General features: G+C 43.2%; 1 protein-coding gene across 1 annotated transcript in view; it reads right to left on the bottom strand.

Moving 5' to 3' along the window:
- The window catches only part of EGFR (epidermal growth factor receptor), a 224,879-nt gene that overhangs the window by 23,409 nt on the left and 185,255 nt on the right, over positions 1–16,215 (bottom strand). Inside the window, exon 14 of the mRNA XM_075586763.1 lies at positions 13,999–14,089. Within this exon, the coding sequence (XP_075442878.1) occupies positions 13,999–14,089 (91 nt within the window). The remainder of the gene's footprint in view (positions 1–13,998; positions 14,090–16,215) is intronic.

Raw genomic sequence — 16,215 nt, 5'->3', positions numbered from 1 at the left:
CCCGGATTTATCCGGGCATTTTCTCCGTTTGTATCGGAGTTTCCCGCGCGGCGGCCGCATCATCAGATAAGCACTAATGGCGCTTATCATTGAAAGCGCCCGAGGCGCGGGAAACCGGCCTCCGCGGTTTTTAAATTCCCACGGTGGCGGCCGCATTAAGATAAAGGCGGCCGCCACTGTAGACACACACACACATATATGCACACACACACACACACACACACACACACACACACACACACACACACACTATATATATATATATATATATATATATATATATATATATATATATACAGTGGTTGACAAATCACCAAAAAATCTACTCGCCACACAAAAAAATCTACTCGCCACCTAGTACCAAACGTGTGCTGCTTGGGCCAATATTTACTCGCCCGGGGGTTAAATCCACTCGCCCGGGGCGAGCAAATGTATAGGTTTGTCGAACACTGTATATATATATATATATAGACACACACACACATATACATACATATATATATACATGCACATATACACACACACACATATACACATACATATATACATATATATATATATATATATATATATATATATATATATATATATATATATATGTATATATATATATATATATGTATATATATATATATATATATATATATATATATATATATATATATATATATATATATATATATATATATATATATATATACATGTAGAGGTATCAGTACCGTGTTAGCCGAGCTTCAATAATCATAATCATAATCAGGGCATTCTAAAACCACTTGTCCGGAACACACCCAGCTATATCCAGGATACCACCGACCTGCTAAACAAACTGAATGCCATTGGCCCCCTCCCTACAGGAACACTACTAGCAACTATGGATGTAGAGTCACTTTATACAAACATCCCCCACGAGGATGGGATTTCAGCCTGCAGATACTTTCTGGGATCGCAGGAGCCACTCACAGAGACAGTGACTAAATGCATTGAATTTATTCTGACCCATAACTACTTCACATTTGGAAATGACACATACCTCCAGACAACCGGGACCACTATGGGTACTCGGATGGCGCCACAGTATGCCAATCTGTTCTGCGCAAAACTGGAAAGTGACTTTCTGTCCACCTGTCACTTGAAACCCCTTACATACCTTCGCTACATCGATGACATCCTCCTGATTTGGACCTCTGGCGAACAGGACCTCCTACAGTTCTATGACAACTTCAATACTTTCCACCCGACCATCAACCTCAAACTCACCCATTCCCCGGATGAAGTACATTTTCTAGACACCACCATTACCATAAAGAACAACCAACTACAGACTTCTGTATACCGCAAACCTACAGACAGAGCCAGCTATTTGAGGGACAACAGCTTCCACCCGACACACACCAAACATGCAACCATCTACAGTCAAGCCATACGATACAACCGGATATGCTCCGACACAGCAGACAGGATTAAAGCCTTGAGATCAGACTTTATAAACCGTGGATATAACCACAGAATTGTAGACCAGCAAATTCACAAAGCCACCAGAATACAAAGAATTGATCTCCTTGAATACAAACAGAAGGAGACAAGCGACAGGGTACCTTTGGTGGTCACATATAACCCACACCTAGGAGCCCTACGCAAGATCGCCAGGAAACTACAACCCATCCTCCAGGAAGATACAAGACTGCAACAGGTCTTCCCTGAAGCACCCTTATTATCATACAGACAACCCCATAATCTCAAGAATATTATGGTGAGGAGTAAAGTATTCAGCAGTACAACTGAATGCGGGACAAAACCATGCCAGGACCCAAGATGCAAAACCTGCGCAATGCTCTACACAGCGGACACAATACAAATACCACACAAGAATCGGGAATACAAAATCAGAGGAGGGTTCACCTGTTCCTCCAGCAATGTCTTGTACCTCATCATGTGCATGAAATGCCCAGGGGGCTGCTACTACATAGGTGAGACAGGACAGGGGCTAAACAAGAGAATGAACCTGCATCGCCACAGCATCACACGAGGAACAAGAGACAGTCCTGTTGGCGAACATTTCTCTGACTCTGGCCATAAGATGAACGATCTGAGGGTTGCCATACTCAAAGGTAATCTTAAAACCCCGAAAGAGAGACGGTTGCATGAATACAAATTTATGCAACTGTTCGGGAAACTTAGCAGTGGCCTAAACAGAGATCGAAATTTTATGAGTCATTACTGACACTAGCGAACTCTCTTCCCATGAGCGCTAAAGGCCATGTATGTACATACTGTGCTATATGTATGCACACACAGCTGTCTCTCACACATACTAATACTCCTTATTTTTCCATCCCTATACACCAATAGGCAGTGCTCGACAAACCCGGTCGCCAGCTCGCCAGCTGCGATCGGATATTGGCTCGTGGCCAGTAACTTTTCCCCTGCTCTGCAAAAAAAAAAAAAAGCCCTGCTCGAAAAAAATAATAATCCCTTTATCTGATAGTTGATTGGCTGTGACGCGGGATGGAGTTTACCAGGACTTCAAACCGCCCTTCCTTCTCTGCACGGGTAAAGTAATGATGGGGGGGGGGGAGGGGGTGTGCGCGTGTGTCTGCTACTGCTGCTGCTGCTGCTGATCCGGTCATGGAGGATTTTGAACAGATGCTCGAGGTGGGGGGAATTTAATGCACTTTAAAATATTTATATATACACTGATACATCCTGCCCCCGGTCCCTGGCGCTCCCGCTGTCCGCGCGGGTCGGGAGATACCCCCCACCTCCAGCACTCTCCCGCTGTGTGCGCGTTTATCACTTGTGTTTATCACTTTAATTATTTTCTCTTTCATGCTGTATTGAGGCAGCTTCTCTCGAAGTCTCTGCATTTCAAGATATCGATAATCTGTTCTTTTTTTGCGCAGATCTTCTCTGAGTTGTTGAGCCAAATCAGTGTCTGCCTCATTTCTTCCGCGTGCACTCTCCCACTGTGCGCGCGGGTCGGGAGATACCCCCCCCACCTCCGGCACTCTCCCGCTGTGCGCGCGGGTCGGGAGATACCCCCCCCCCACCTCCGGCACTCTCCCGCTGTGCACGCGGGTCGGGAGATACCCCCCCCCACCTCCGGCACTCTCCCGCTGTGCGCGCGGGTCGGGAGATACCCCCCCCACCTCCGGCACTCTCCCGCTGTGCGCGCGGGTCGGGAGATACCCCCCCCACCTCCGGCACTCTCCCGCTGTGCGCGCGGGTCGGGAGATACCCCCCCCACCTCCGGCACTCTCCCGCTGTGCGCGCGGGTCGGGAGATACCCCCCCACCTCCGGCACTCTCCCGCTGTGCGCACGGGTCGGGAGATACCCCCCCCACCTCCGGCACTCTCCCGCTGTGCGCGCGGGTCGGGAGATACCCCCCCCCCACCTCCGCCACTCTCCCGCTGTGCGCGCGGGTCGGGAGACACCCCCCCCCCCCGGTGCTCTCCTGCTGTCCTCGCGGGGCGGGAGATAGTAGCCGAGTGTTTCTCCCCCCCCCTCTCTCCCCTCCAGCGCTCCTGAGATACTGTGAGGTACTGAGAGAGTGTGTGTGTATGTGAGAGAGAGATTGAGAGAGAGAGTGTGTGTGTATATATATGGGGGAGAGATTGAGTGTGTGTATGTGTATGGGGGAGAGCGACTGAGACTGTGTGTGTGTGTGTGTGTGTGTGTGTGTTTGAGAGTGTGTGTGTGTATGTATGGGGGAGAGAGAGAACGTGTGTGTGCAGGACACCAGAGGTAACCCACCCAGTCACCCACCCCCCACCCAGTCAGTCATCCCACCCCCCACCCAGTCAGTCATCCCACCCAGTCACCCATCCCACCCCCCACCCAGTCAGTCATCCCATCTCCCACCCAGTCACCCAGTCAGTAATCCCACCCAGTCACCCAGTCACCCAGTCAGTAATCCCATCTCCCACCCAGTCACCCAGTCAGTAATCCCACCCTCCACCCAGTCACCCAGTCAGTAATCCCACCCTCCACCCAGTCACCCAGTCAGTAATCCCACCCTCCACCCAGTCACCCAGTCAGTAATCCCACCCTCCACCCAGTCACCCAGTCACCCAGTCACCCAGTCACCCAGTCAGTAATCCCACCCAGTCACCCAATCACCCAATCAGTAATCCCACCCCCCTCCCAGTCACCCAATCAGTAATCCCACCCCCCTCCCAGTCACCCAATCAGTAATCCCACCCCCCTCCCAGTCACTCAATCAGTAATCCCACCCCCCTCCCAGTCACCCAATCAGTAATCCCACCCCCCTCCCAGTCACCCAATCAGTAATCCCACCCCCCTCCCAGTCACCCAATCAGTAATCCCACCCCCTCCCAGTCACCCAATCAGTAATCCCACCCCCCACCCAGTCACCCAGTCAGTAATAAAGTCACCCAGTAAGTAATCCCACCACCACCCAGTCACCCAGTCAGTAATCCCACCACCACCCAGTCACCCAGTCAGTAATCCCACCCAGTCACCAGTCAGTAATCCCACCCAGTCACCCAGTCAGTAATTCCATCCCCACCCAGTCAGTAATCCCACCCAGTCACCCAGTCAGTAATCCCACCCCCCACACAGTCACCCAGTCAGTAATCCCACCCCCACCCAGTCAGTAATCCCACCCCCACCCAGTAATCCCACCCACCCAGTCACCCAGTCAGTAATCCCACCCAGTCACCCAGTCAGTAATCCCACCCAGTCAGTAATCCCCACCAAGTCAGATAACACCCCCCCCACCCAATCCCCCAGACAGTCATCCCCGCGTCAGTCGGTCATTGAGGGACTGCGGATCAGGTAAGATCCCAGTCGGGATTGCTGCTTTAGATATTGTGAAGAGGGGGCGTCCAGACACTGGTTAATGGGTGCAGGAAAATAGTCACACACACACGTAACAAGGACTAATTGTAGTAAAGTATAAATGTAATACAATAAATAAACTTATGTCAAAAAAGAATGTGTTTTACTAGGAATTTACTTAAAAAAAATTTAAGCGGGGCTGGGGGCGGAGCTAGGGGAGGAGCTGGGGGCGGGGCCTGAGAGGGGCTGGGGGCGGGGCTAGGTGGCGAGTAGATTTTTTGGTTTGGCGAGTAGATTTTTGGGTGATTTGTCAAGCACTGCCAATAGGGACCACATAGTATCCACACACACTTTTAGTTGTGCTACAAACTCTCACATTTCCACACCCACCCACACCATTTATATCCCCTCTCACTCCACACACACCTTGTGTAGAGCACAGTTTATACTGTGGGCTCTCCATTCATTTTTATTCACACTGATACACATACACACTCTTTCTTCACTTGCTTTCAGTTACCCTTTGACACCTCCAGCCATAAATCTCATCCACACCGGGGGAAGGACCAGCACAGATAACATTCCAAGAGACACTGTTTTTAAGTTATCCTTGCTTCATTCATTGTAACATCGCCGGAAGAAGAGATCAGTGTATCTCGAAAGCTCACAAATAAAAGCATTTCGTTAGCCACAGAACGGTATCATCTATTTATTTTTTGATTATATATATATATATATATATATATATATATATATACATACATACACACACACACACACACACACATACATATACACACACATACACACACATGCATACACCCATAGACACTCACATACATACACATAAACACACACACACACGACAGAGACAGCTGACATCCCAGCTTCTGCAGACAGCCTGAGATCCTCCCCCGCTAAACCCCCCTCTGGCAGACTCACCAGCTCTCCTGCACTGCACACAGCCCACAGTCTCCTGCACTGCACACAGCCCACAGTCTCCTGCACTGCATGTGTAAGTCCTGCAAAGGGGCTGCTGCTGCAACGCTGGCTTCAGGGAGAGCTTGGAGAGCTAGCTCAGCTCTCCCCATCCGGCGGACGTGGAACCCATGATCGCGACAGCCATTTTGTTTTTAAATAGTGATCCTGGTTATAACGCGGTCTCATTCTGTGGCCCCCGAGCACTGTGTTATAATGGGTTTCAGCTGTGTATATATATATATATATATATATATATATATATATATATATATATATATATATATATATATATATATATATATATATATATATATATATATATATATCCCTTTGACAACATCAGGAATGCTTTTGTCCATTATCACTCCTAAATATATCCTGAAAATAATTTGAAATCAAGATAAAAACCTATGAAACCTTTACACTTTTCAAAACTAAGACAACTGAGGGTAAAATGTAGAGATATTGGCTTTGCAACTGAAAGTAAAACACAAATATGACAAATGTGATTACTGTATACTAAACTCTAATTTCCCATTTGATCTGTATCCTAAAACTAAAAAGGCTACAAAGAAGCCAAATCCTAGTTGTAAAACTAAATTTATTCCCAACTTTAATCTTAACCAGAATCAAAAACCCTAAACAAAAATTAATTGAATACACGTAACCTTCAAAAAACACATAAACAAAACTGCACCTCAAAACACAATCCATGATCCTCCACTACAACATTAACGCTAACCATTTCCCTAAATATTAACCCCTGTCATACCACAAAATGTTCAATCTAACCATAAAAAAACACTATCCCTCACCCTGCCCAAAAATATTATCAGTCCTCCTGCTCCAAAACATTAACCACAGCCCTACACCAAAACAAGTGCCTAAACTACCCCAAGATCTACAGTCTACACTGAATTAAAACTCCCAACTAAACCTTAACAAAAACCCTATTACAAATTGTAACCCAACACAGAGATTATTCATAATCCTATTTCTTACCCGAACCCCATTTATAACTCTAACCCTATTTCAAAACAGTAATTGTAATTTGAATCTTAATCCTATTTTTAACCATAACCCTAATTCCAACAGTGAAGTTTACCATAACCCTAATTCTAATGCTAACCCTAATTCTAAATACATTTCAAACCTTAACCCAAGTTCTAACCCAATTCTAGCTCCACCCCAATGGGGGCTGAGATTAGTACTTAGTACTGCTTATCTTTCGCACTACTATCATCAGGGAGATCTAGTGGGTCAGAGGGGGGTCTCAACCCCAACATCGAAAGGGGATACTTCCCCCTTTTGATCTTGGGGTGTGGCAACCACAACTGAGCTCCACAAGTGACAGAGGGCTCCCGTTTGAAGCTCCATCCCCTCTGCTGGGTAATGCCACTAGACCCCAGGGAGATCATAGGTTTCATAGGGGAATTTTGACCCCCCAATCGAAAGGTGGAAGTTTCCCTTGATATTGGGGGATGTCAGCCCCCTCACAGAGCCTCTTTTCACTCCATTCCCTTTCAGCTGCCTAGTGTAGCATATCCCCACAAGGTGCAAGGGGGCTTCTTCCATTTGTGACATAGGTGCTATGTGGGGCCTCATCCCAGCGGGACAGCGGCCCAATGTAGCTCCTACATTCCTCCACACTCATGGCAGTCATTAAGATGATAGACACTACATGGAAAAAATATAGCATGAATGGGCACCGTAGGAATATGGTTTTAATACTGACTATACAATTGTCTCACTTACAGTACTGTAACAGTTACCAGTTTCTACCATTAGTTATTGCAAAAATGACACTAAGGGCTGACCTGCGTTTATCTTCATTTGCTCTACAGCAGCCTGACGTAGCTCCTACGTCACTCTACACTCAAGGGGTTAATTATGTGGCATTAATAGGAGTATTTTGAGAATCAGAGATTTATAAAAAATGAAATCAGGAAAAACTTTTAGTCTCTTTAGGATGCTGCATCAGGCCATGTCCATGCTGATGTCACGCATGTGCGCGACGGAGCTCCATGACGTGGCGCTCTCATGCAGCAGGGGCGATTCCTATCCTTTGGCTAGGTGGGATTCGGAGCGTTTTGGGGGGCATGACCGTGGCATCACATAGCTGGTTGGCCCTCATTGAGCGAATCGCTCACTCAAGCCATTGTGCGGAAAGACAAAAAACTTTGTCTCCGCACGCATCGCTCTTCCCCATGCTCACGTGCGCACGTGCGCACACGCAGAATGGACGCTCAAATGCATTTACATTGATTTAATCACACAGCTCGCGCGCTCCCTCACTCGCGAACAGCATGGACTCAGCCTCAGAATGCTAAATTAGAAAACAAAAGGATGGATTGACACGTTTATTTGCCTTCTTTCATAGGATCAAAAAATGTACATATCCTAGACTTTTACACACAAAAGAAAAAAAAAATACAGTAGCTTACTAACTCACCTTAAGACAAAAAAAACCCGTAATATATTTTTTCATGTACAATAAACTTCTTGGACAAGCATACTCTTGTCTGTCTTTAACCTAGATTGCCTGTCACGCCCCGGGGAATATTGAGAAACAATTCACATGCTGGCTTTTACAGCAAAATCATCGTCGAAGGGAAGGTTTTGAAAATGTTTATTTCATCCACTAGTATCAAAGGACATTTAACAAAATGTTATTACATCTTATGAAAAGATAATTACTACTTACATACAGTAATCTGATCTGAATGTTGTGCAGATCTTGTGCCCACAGTGGTAGTAGAGCATTGACCAAGAATATAAACGGTCCAGCTGCATAATTTAACAGATTAGCAGGGAAATTAGGGTTTAGTACATGCTCCAATTTTTACAATTTAGCAGGGAAAGTCCTTGATACAAACTGAAAAATATAGGGCAATATTGTCTAAGTTATACCACTAAACAGCTCCAGACCTTAGAGACCATTTAATGCATACATGCACTGGAATGTGTCCCATGACAAACATATCCCCCACTTACTAAATATGAACCATCATCTTTATATTTTCTCTTTGCTAAGAAATCCTCCACATGAATAGAATAATGAAGACAAACTGCCCTAGTTTTCCCTCTAAACCTCCCTAATGGTAGATATGTTTTAATAATACAATATTATATAATATTTTGTCACCGGAAAATGGTTTTTGGTTATTTGCAACTATGATCTGGCTCTGTATATGCCGGCAACAGTTAAAGGAAATCATATCTATATATCGTTTTCTAAAAGCAATCATGTTTTTTAAGTACATTACACAATCTCTAAGGAAACTGATGAATGGATCAAAGGCAATCATTTCTCCTCATACACATGCATCTCCTCCTCCTTTTCCTTTCCCAGAACTCCCTTGAGAACTAGATGTTTCTCAGCTCTCCTAATAAATAAATATTCCCTCCCCCATGGATTAATAAATAAAAAGGCAAAGAGTACATTGTAACCTGGCTGCCGAACATGAATTTCTGAGGCCAACATTCTACATCCTCCTGCTCCTCAAAAGAGCAGCAGTGTCTCTTCATAAACAAATGAATTTATGAATGAACCCACCACAATGTATTTCTTTTAGCTTCTCAGATCCTATTGGGGCCAGATGTGCAGAAGAAAATATAAACAGTAATGAAAAACAGAAACTCGCCCTGTTAGTCTTTCTCCTCCTTCCCAGAATGTTCTCTCTCGCTCTCTTTTTCTCCCCCTGACTATTTGCCAGTACTGTACAAGTGATTTCTAAACTACGCTGAACATGTTCTGTGCGAGGAGTGAAGTCACGATAACCTGGCTTTCCAGGGAAACCAGGGAACAGTTTGTAAACAAGCAGCACTTCATTATCATCTCCCCCTGGGCGTCATTTATACAGCTGTTGCGCACATTTTATTTTATTTATTTATTCCCTTTTTTATTTTTGGTATACCTGTTATAATCTGTGATGACCCTCTAGTATGAAATATGCTATGTAACACACTTAATATGCAGGAGGTTCTCTACCAAAGGAGTTAAAGCAGCAATCTTCTCTTCTTGAGAATTACTATATTCTACATTAAAATGAGCAAACCAAGTGGTTGGTCATTTTTTTCAATTTTATTTTACATAGGAAGCAGGCGGTCTCCGGAGCTGAAACCTGTTAATTTCAACTCCGATGATGCCCTGGTTCCAGAGATATCTACCTCTGAATGGGGTGCCGGTATTTTCTCCAATTTTAAAGCTCCTTTATCACATGGGCCAATAGGAAGCCGCACCGGAAAAAGACCAGCTTCCTATTGGCGTGCGGGGAGTGGGAGCTATGAAAAGAGCCTATTACGTGATCCATGCTAGCTGACTAGAGCGGCTACCAGCACCCCTTCCTGAGGTAAGCAGCTCTGGAAGCAGGGTGTCCCTGGAGCTCAAATTAATGGTGTTCAGCTCTGGAGACCCCCTGCTTAAATCCCATGTTAACAAAATAAAAAGAATTGCAAACGAAATCATCCACTTGAATTGCTTGTTTAAATTGACCAAGGGAATACCTTAAGCATGAAAGATCCATTCTTACCTCTATTTTGTTATTTCTTGACCCTATTAAAATTAGCTGTGCCTAGTGTACCTATTTCTGTCTGTGCGCAAGAGCCAAGGTGCCTGTGTCCCAACAGTTGAAGCTCAGGAACCTTCATCTAATTACAGCAGTTTGACAGTGGATGACTGATTTATAATTGATCAGCAGATTATAAACACGCTATCACTATTTTATTTACATATATACTGAAGGTGAGCTCCTGTATCCCACAATGTTGGGGAATGTGTTACCTCACATGAGGTACATTGCAGGAAGAAAGGGCCAGATCTCTCCTGATAAACTCTGGAATGGGAATGGGGTTGAGGGGTCGGGCTCCGTGAGGCCACAGAATAGGGAAATGTTTTAAAAAAACTTGGGCGCATGCGCACGTTTCTAATACACTCTAAAGAGTTCATTTGAGATATGTCCTTATTAATTACTTTTCAAATGCATTTCATTTAACATTGGTATTTAACATGATATATTTCTCGCCTCCTTTCCTCCCTTTCTCTATTGCTCTATGGACTCTCATTCGTGGAACTAAAATTAAAAAAAGATTCTTGTAATCATTTTTGCAACCTGATGCATAGCCCCTGCAAACACTCGATTAACCATATTAGGGCACAATATAGATTCTTCAGAGCACAAGTCATATAACTCTAACGTACATGTTCTGCTTATCTGCAGATCATGTGCATTCTTTTATCCATGTAGTGCAAAGTACATGTTCAGAAGTGAACATTAGCATCCTACTGATGTATTCGATAAGATAAAAAAAATAGATTTGATAGAACATCATAAATCATAAGATTATAGGTCAAGCTGCTATTACAGGATGTACAAGTAAAAGTACAGACAAATCCAGCATAATGAACAGCCCAGGCAGTTTCCCTCAGCACATCATATACCGAAAGTGCAATGAAAAATGTAGTGTATAAGAATAAAAAAAGTTAAAGACCTTCTAAAAAATTCCCATTACTAAAACAAAAGACATGTAGCTATACATTTGTGAATAAATCACAGTGATATTCTGTATACATTGATCATTAGTGCTACCGTATTACTGTGCGTGTATGTATGGTGACATACTAACAGTTGCACGTTACTACAGGTCAAACAATGGTTTGTATTTCATCCTATTAAATTCTTTTCATATATCCCAAGTGTATCCAACATTTTCCTTGTGGCTGCTGATTACAACTTCCTTGCTGTAATAATGCTGATAACAGGACATCACTATCTTCAAATACTGGTCTTCTAACACCAGACTGCATGTTGTTTTGATATGTAACAATATTAAATGGGAATCTGACAATCAAAATCTTGCACATTTTAGAATTTCAAACGTTTGTGCAAAGCATTGGTGGCTATTCAGCACCTTCGGGTTTCATTTGGTGAATCTTATTGTGGAAGTAATGAAAAGTACACAAGGTGGCCAAATATCTACAGTACTGTACTGTATGTACATTTCCTTTACACACTGACGACATTGAAAAAGCTTACTTTACATTTTCTGTTTTATAACAATCTATATAGTATTGACTTTCACTGAGTCTTGTGAAAATGGAGAAATATTGCAATACACATGTCCAAACAACGATGGTCCCTATTCAATAATCTGTCAAGTAGCTTCCCAGTGGTAGAGAATAATTTCTTTACATCATAGCCTCATACAAATGTACAGTATGGGACTCAAATATTCTCTAGTGTGGTGAAGCAGCTTCACAAAATATTGAAAACAGCTTAAAAGAGCTCTCTTTTTGCCCTCCTAAATCTCTCTCATACTGTTGCCCAGTATGCTATAATTCTCTTTGATCGCTCCATCCTATTTTTACAATCTTAAATGCACAAAACATTAATGAACACACGGGTATTTCTAGCATTTTTAGTTGTCCTTGTAACTAAACTCTTGTGTGCTTCAAGCTTTAAGGTGATACAAATTGATGGCAATGCTCAAGATGCTGTACTTGTCCCACTAAAGTACTGAAGGGGTCTTTATAATACTTTGAATTCTGTACTTGAAGTCTCCTGACAAGTCAAGGGGATAAAAGGCAAACTCATCTCTTTGAGGAGCATCTTCTCAAACTCCACTACAAAGCAATACACTAACCCACCTATAGCTCCTACCGATTAGTGAATAAGGGTAATTGGGGTAGATCCTTAGAAGTGCACTAAATGAGAGCAAGTAATGTTATGTTACCTAACTAGGTAACGGATGTTATTTTTCCTCGATTTAAAGGGGATCTTCAAAGCTAATCATATACATAAATACTGTAAAGTCCGTTAGCAAAACCACCATCGTTAGGTTACCTGTATTTTCCAATACACTGCACATGCTCATTGGTCAAATGTCAAGGCGCGTTATTAAAGCATCGTTATTCACAACAATTTTTATGTGTGTTACCAAAAGATAATGAAAATATTGTTATAATATTAGAAATGTATCATTTTTACACTTATTAACTTTTTCCACTTAATGATATGGTATATAATGTAATAATGACTGTATAAAGTATGGGTGTAAAATAATGTATATTCATACATACTGTACCTCAACATTATTCATTTATATTGCATTTATATCAATGTACAATTAAAATAAATGAAGGATGTCTAATTGTTTTTCTGTTTATTTTTCCTCAATTAGAGAATATCTGCACATCATTTGGTCTCTAACTCCCCTCTAATCCACTGGCGGGTATATACTATAAATATAAGATTTTTTTTGTACCTTGTTAAAAAGTTCTACTTAACCCTTACAGCAGACACTTATGGTCTTAACGTACTGCCCATGACTGAACATTATCCAGAAAATTGTAGGTTCTGAAATCTGTAAGGTTGCCTTTACCCAGTACAATGTAGAATTTGGGGGTAATCTTGCCTACTCTGGCGGAGGAGTCAGCGGGTGATGAAGGAGTCCGCGTGGTGGCGGTGGAGGAGGCAGCAGCGTGGCGCAGTCAGTGGGGCAGCAGAGGAGGCAGTAGCGGGGCTGGAGCCAACCAAAGTGGTTTTAACATGGATGTTAGGGCCACCAAAAGTCAGGCCCAACTTCCATAATTACCGCCTGGATGGGCGGTCCAGCCAAGCTGTTGCCTCCTCCGCTGCCGCGTTGACTCCACCATCCGCACCAAAGGTACAGACAGAGGGAGAAGGAGAGTGAGGGAGAGGAGGGAGAGAAGAGAGAAGAGGAGAGAGAGGATAGTTAGTGGGTGAGGGAGAAAAGGGAGAGGGAGAAGGGGGGGAGTTCATGAGTGAGTGAGAAGGACAGTGAGAGAGGGATAAAGACAGTGAGAGAGGGAGAAGGATAGTGAATTAGAGAGGAAAGAAGAGAGAAGGGGAGGGAGAGGAGAGTGAGTGAGGGAGAGAAGTGAGAGGGAGAAGGAGAGTGATGAGAGAGAAGGGAGGAGAGTGGGGGGAAGGAGGGGGAGATAAAGGAAAGGGGGTCTGAGAGTGAGAGGGGTAAGAGAGAAAGGGTATGGGTGATACATGTGGGAAGAAGCTGGTGAGGATGGGAGCTTTCTTAAGTTTCACAGGCCACAGACTTAATTTAGATTCTACATTAAGTATCTGGCTCGCAAAGCTTACCAAAGCTGGTCAAGCTTTCTTCAGCTAAAATAATTGCCCACCCCTGATCTATATCCTGAGAAATGAATGACACTGTCATAGTCATGCATGACATGCACTTACCGGTCCTGTGCAGGTCACAGTGGTGTTCTGTAGCATGCACTCTGGATGACAGGAATAACACAGGCCTTTACTGTCGTACTCTCGTGGTTCTCTGCAACACAATCAAACAATAAAGACCTGTTAATTCTCACTGCTAACAGTGCTTGTATTACCTAGTAGAGAACTCTTACTGCCCAGAAACAGTTCCACTTGGGCATTTAACCCTTTTGTTGCTGAAAGTACGAGAATATCATACAGGCAGCCTTAAGCCATAAGGGCATTTTTCCCCACTCATTGTTTTTTTACTTTTGAGAAAACAAAATGAGCCAAATACAAAAGGAGTCAAATGCACTCACGAATACAGTGACTAACCATGTCTCCGATATAAACGATATTGACACTTTCAGGGCTCCTCTAGCTTTGAGTCCATCTGCTTTCGCTATGTGCAATGTACAATGTACACTGCAGCTTTTCAGGGACCAGCTGTGCTGCTTCGAAGATGCTGCAAAGCCGATTGACTCTACACGAACAGGAACCAGGCGGCCCTGCTTTAAAGTCAGTATTATTATTTTCAGAGTAGTTGTCTTTACTTACTAAGCCACTTCTTTGGCCACACATAACAACGAGGCATGTAAAATGCAACTATTTGGGGTTTTCATGTAATAGTATATAACAAGGGAAAATGTACACTTGGCACAATTACCAGTTGAAAGCTGAAAGGAGATGCTGAAAAACAGGCTCATGGATGTTCCCCTGTAGAGATGAAATCCCTTCCTATTGAAGATCATCCTCTAGAAATCTTGTTGCCCATGTTACCAGTGAGAGCAGAGCTTTCCCCTATTTGTTTCAAGACCGTTCCCGCACTTATGAAAATGGATTGCTGGACTCCCTCAAAGTCACTAGACCACTAAGACAAGGCATATTCTTTGTTCCTGTATGTGTCCATCTTTAAATTAAATCCTTAATTCTATTAATTGAAATATTTTGCTCTCTGTTTTCTGGCAGAAGGCATTCTTGAAAATGGTAACTTCATCTCTACTGTAAAACAGTTCAATATAAATAAATAAAATCCTTATTAATAGATGCTCCTGTACATAGATTCTCAACCCCACAATTGTGGCTTCCAAAACTACACCTCCCATCGAAAAATGGGACATTTAAGGTATCACATGATGAAGTGTAACATCATATCTGGTTAATTTTCATACTGCTCCAGCAAAGAACTGATGGATTTTCGAGATATTTTGAGCACCACGGAAAAGGACGTCATCGGAAAAATTGTGAATCATGTGGAGATGTTTGTTTCTTCTCAAGTTACATATGCTGGATGGCAATGCAGCTGTTCAATTCTTTTTAATTAGTAAAAGAAACCCAGAAGCTGAAACGGGAACTTATGTTTTTGAATTTGAGGTTATGGTCACCTGGAGGAGATTGTATGAAACAACGTAGAACTGCAAAAGTAAACCTGCATGCTGGCTATTACAGTTTTCTACCGACATTAACAAGCAATACCGTACAAAATTAGAATTGAGCAACATCTTGCCCATGAGCATTCTGGGTTGTAAGCAATTCTCAGTATGACCAGACCTGCTGACAGGTTTCCAGGGACCCAGGACTCCAGCCTTAACCTGCGCCTCGGCAGAATTGCCGAGCAGGGGTGGAAAGTACCAAGTTGTTGATCTGCTTGTGGGGCTTGGCATTGGCGCTAAGTATATTTTCAGTAGCCTGTAGCTTATTTTCCTTAACCCTTTTGAGTGCTGGAGGGGTTGTGGCATGGCTCCTCCGGAGCATTACGGTCACGCGGGTGTATTTTGAAGGAAATGGAAGAGGAGGAGTGTATGATTGTGTATGCAGATCTACTTGAAAGGCAGTGACATTACCAATGATGTAAAATCTGTAGACTCGCAAGTACTTTTAAGAGCAGTATTATTTTTCACTTAAAAAATAGTTTTCTGGATTTTGATAATTTTGTAAGTCTCTATATACTAAAGCAAGTACATTTTCTATATTTCTAAATCAGGGGGAAATGTTCCACATGAAATACAGTAAACAGCTGCTTTAAGACTGAATAAGGTATTCATATTGCAGGCTCTTGTTAAATCAAAACTCTAGGAAAAAGGGAAGAGAACTAATGCAAACATAGCATGAAATATAAAACCGGTTCTCCAGTAGTTCTATGTGTTTGAAACAGCTGCACAACGAGACAGAAAGCTGGATTTCTAAGAGAGTTAAAGGTCT

This window comes from Ascaphus truei, chromosome 2 (assembly GCF_040206685.1).
Source record: "Ascaphus truei isolate aAscTru1 chromosome 2, aAscTru1.hap1, whole genome shotgun sequence".
Classification (NCBI taxonomy): Eukaryota; Metazoa; Chordata; class Amphibia; order Anura; family Ascaphidae; genus Ascaphus; species Ascaphus truei.
The sequence above is the reverse complement of the archived record's forward strand: the minus strand, read 5'-3'. Positions and strand labels throughout refer to the sequence as shown.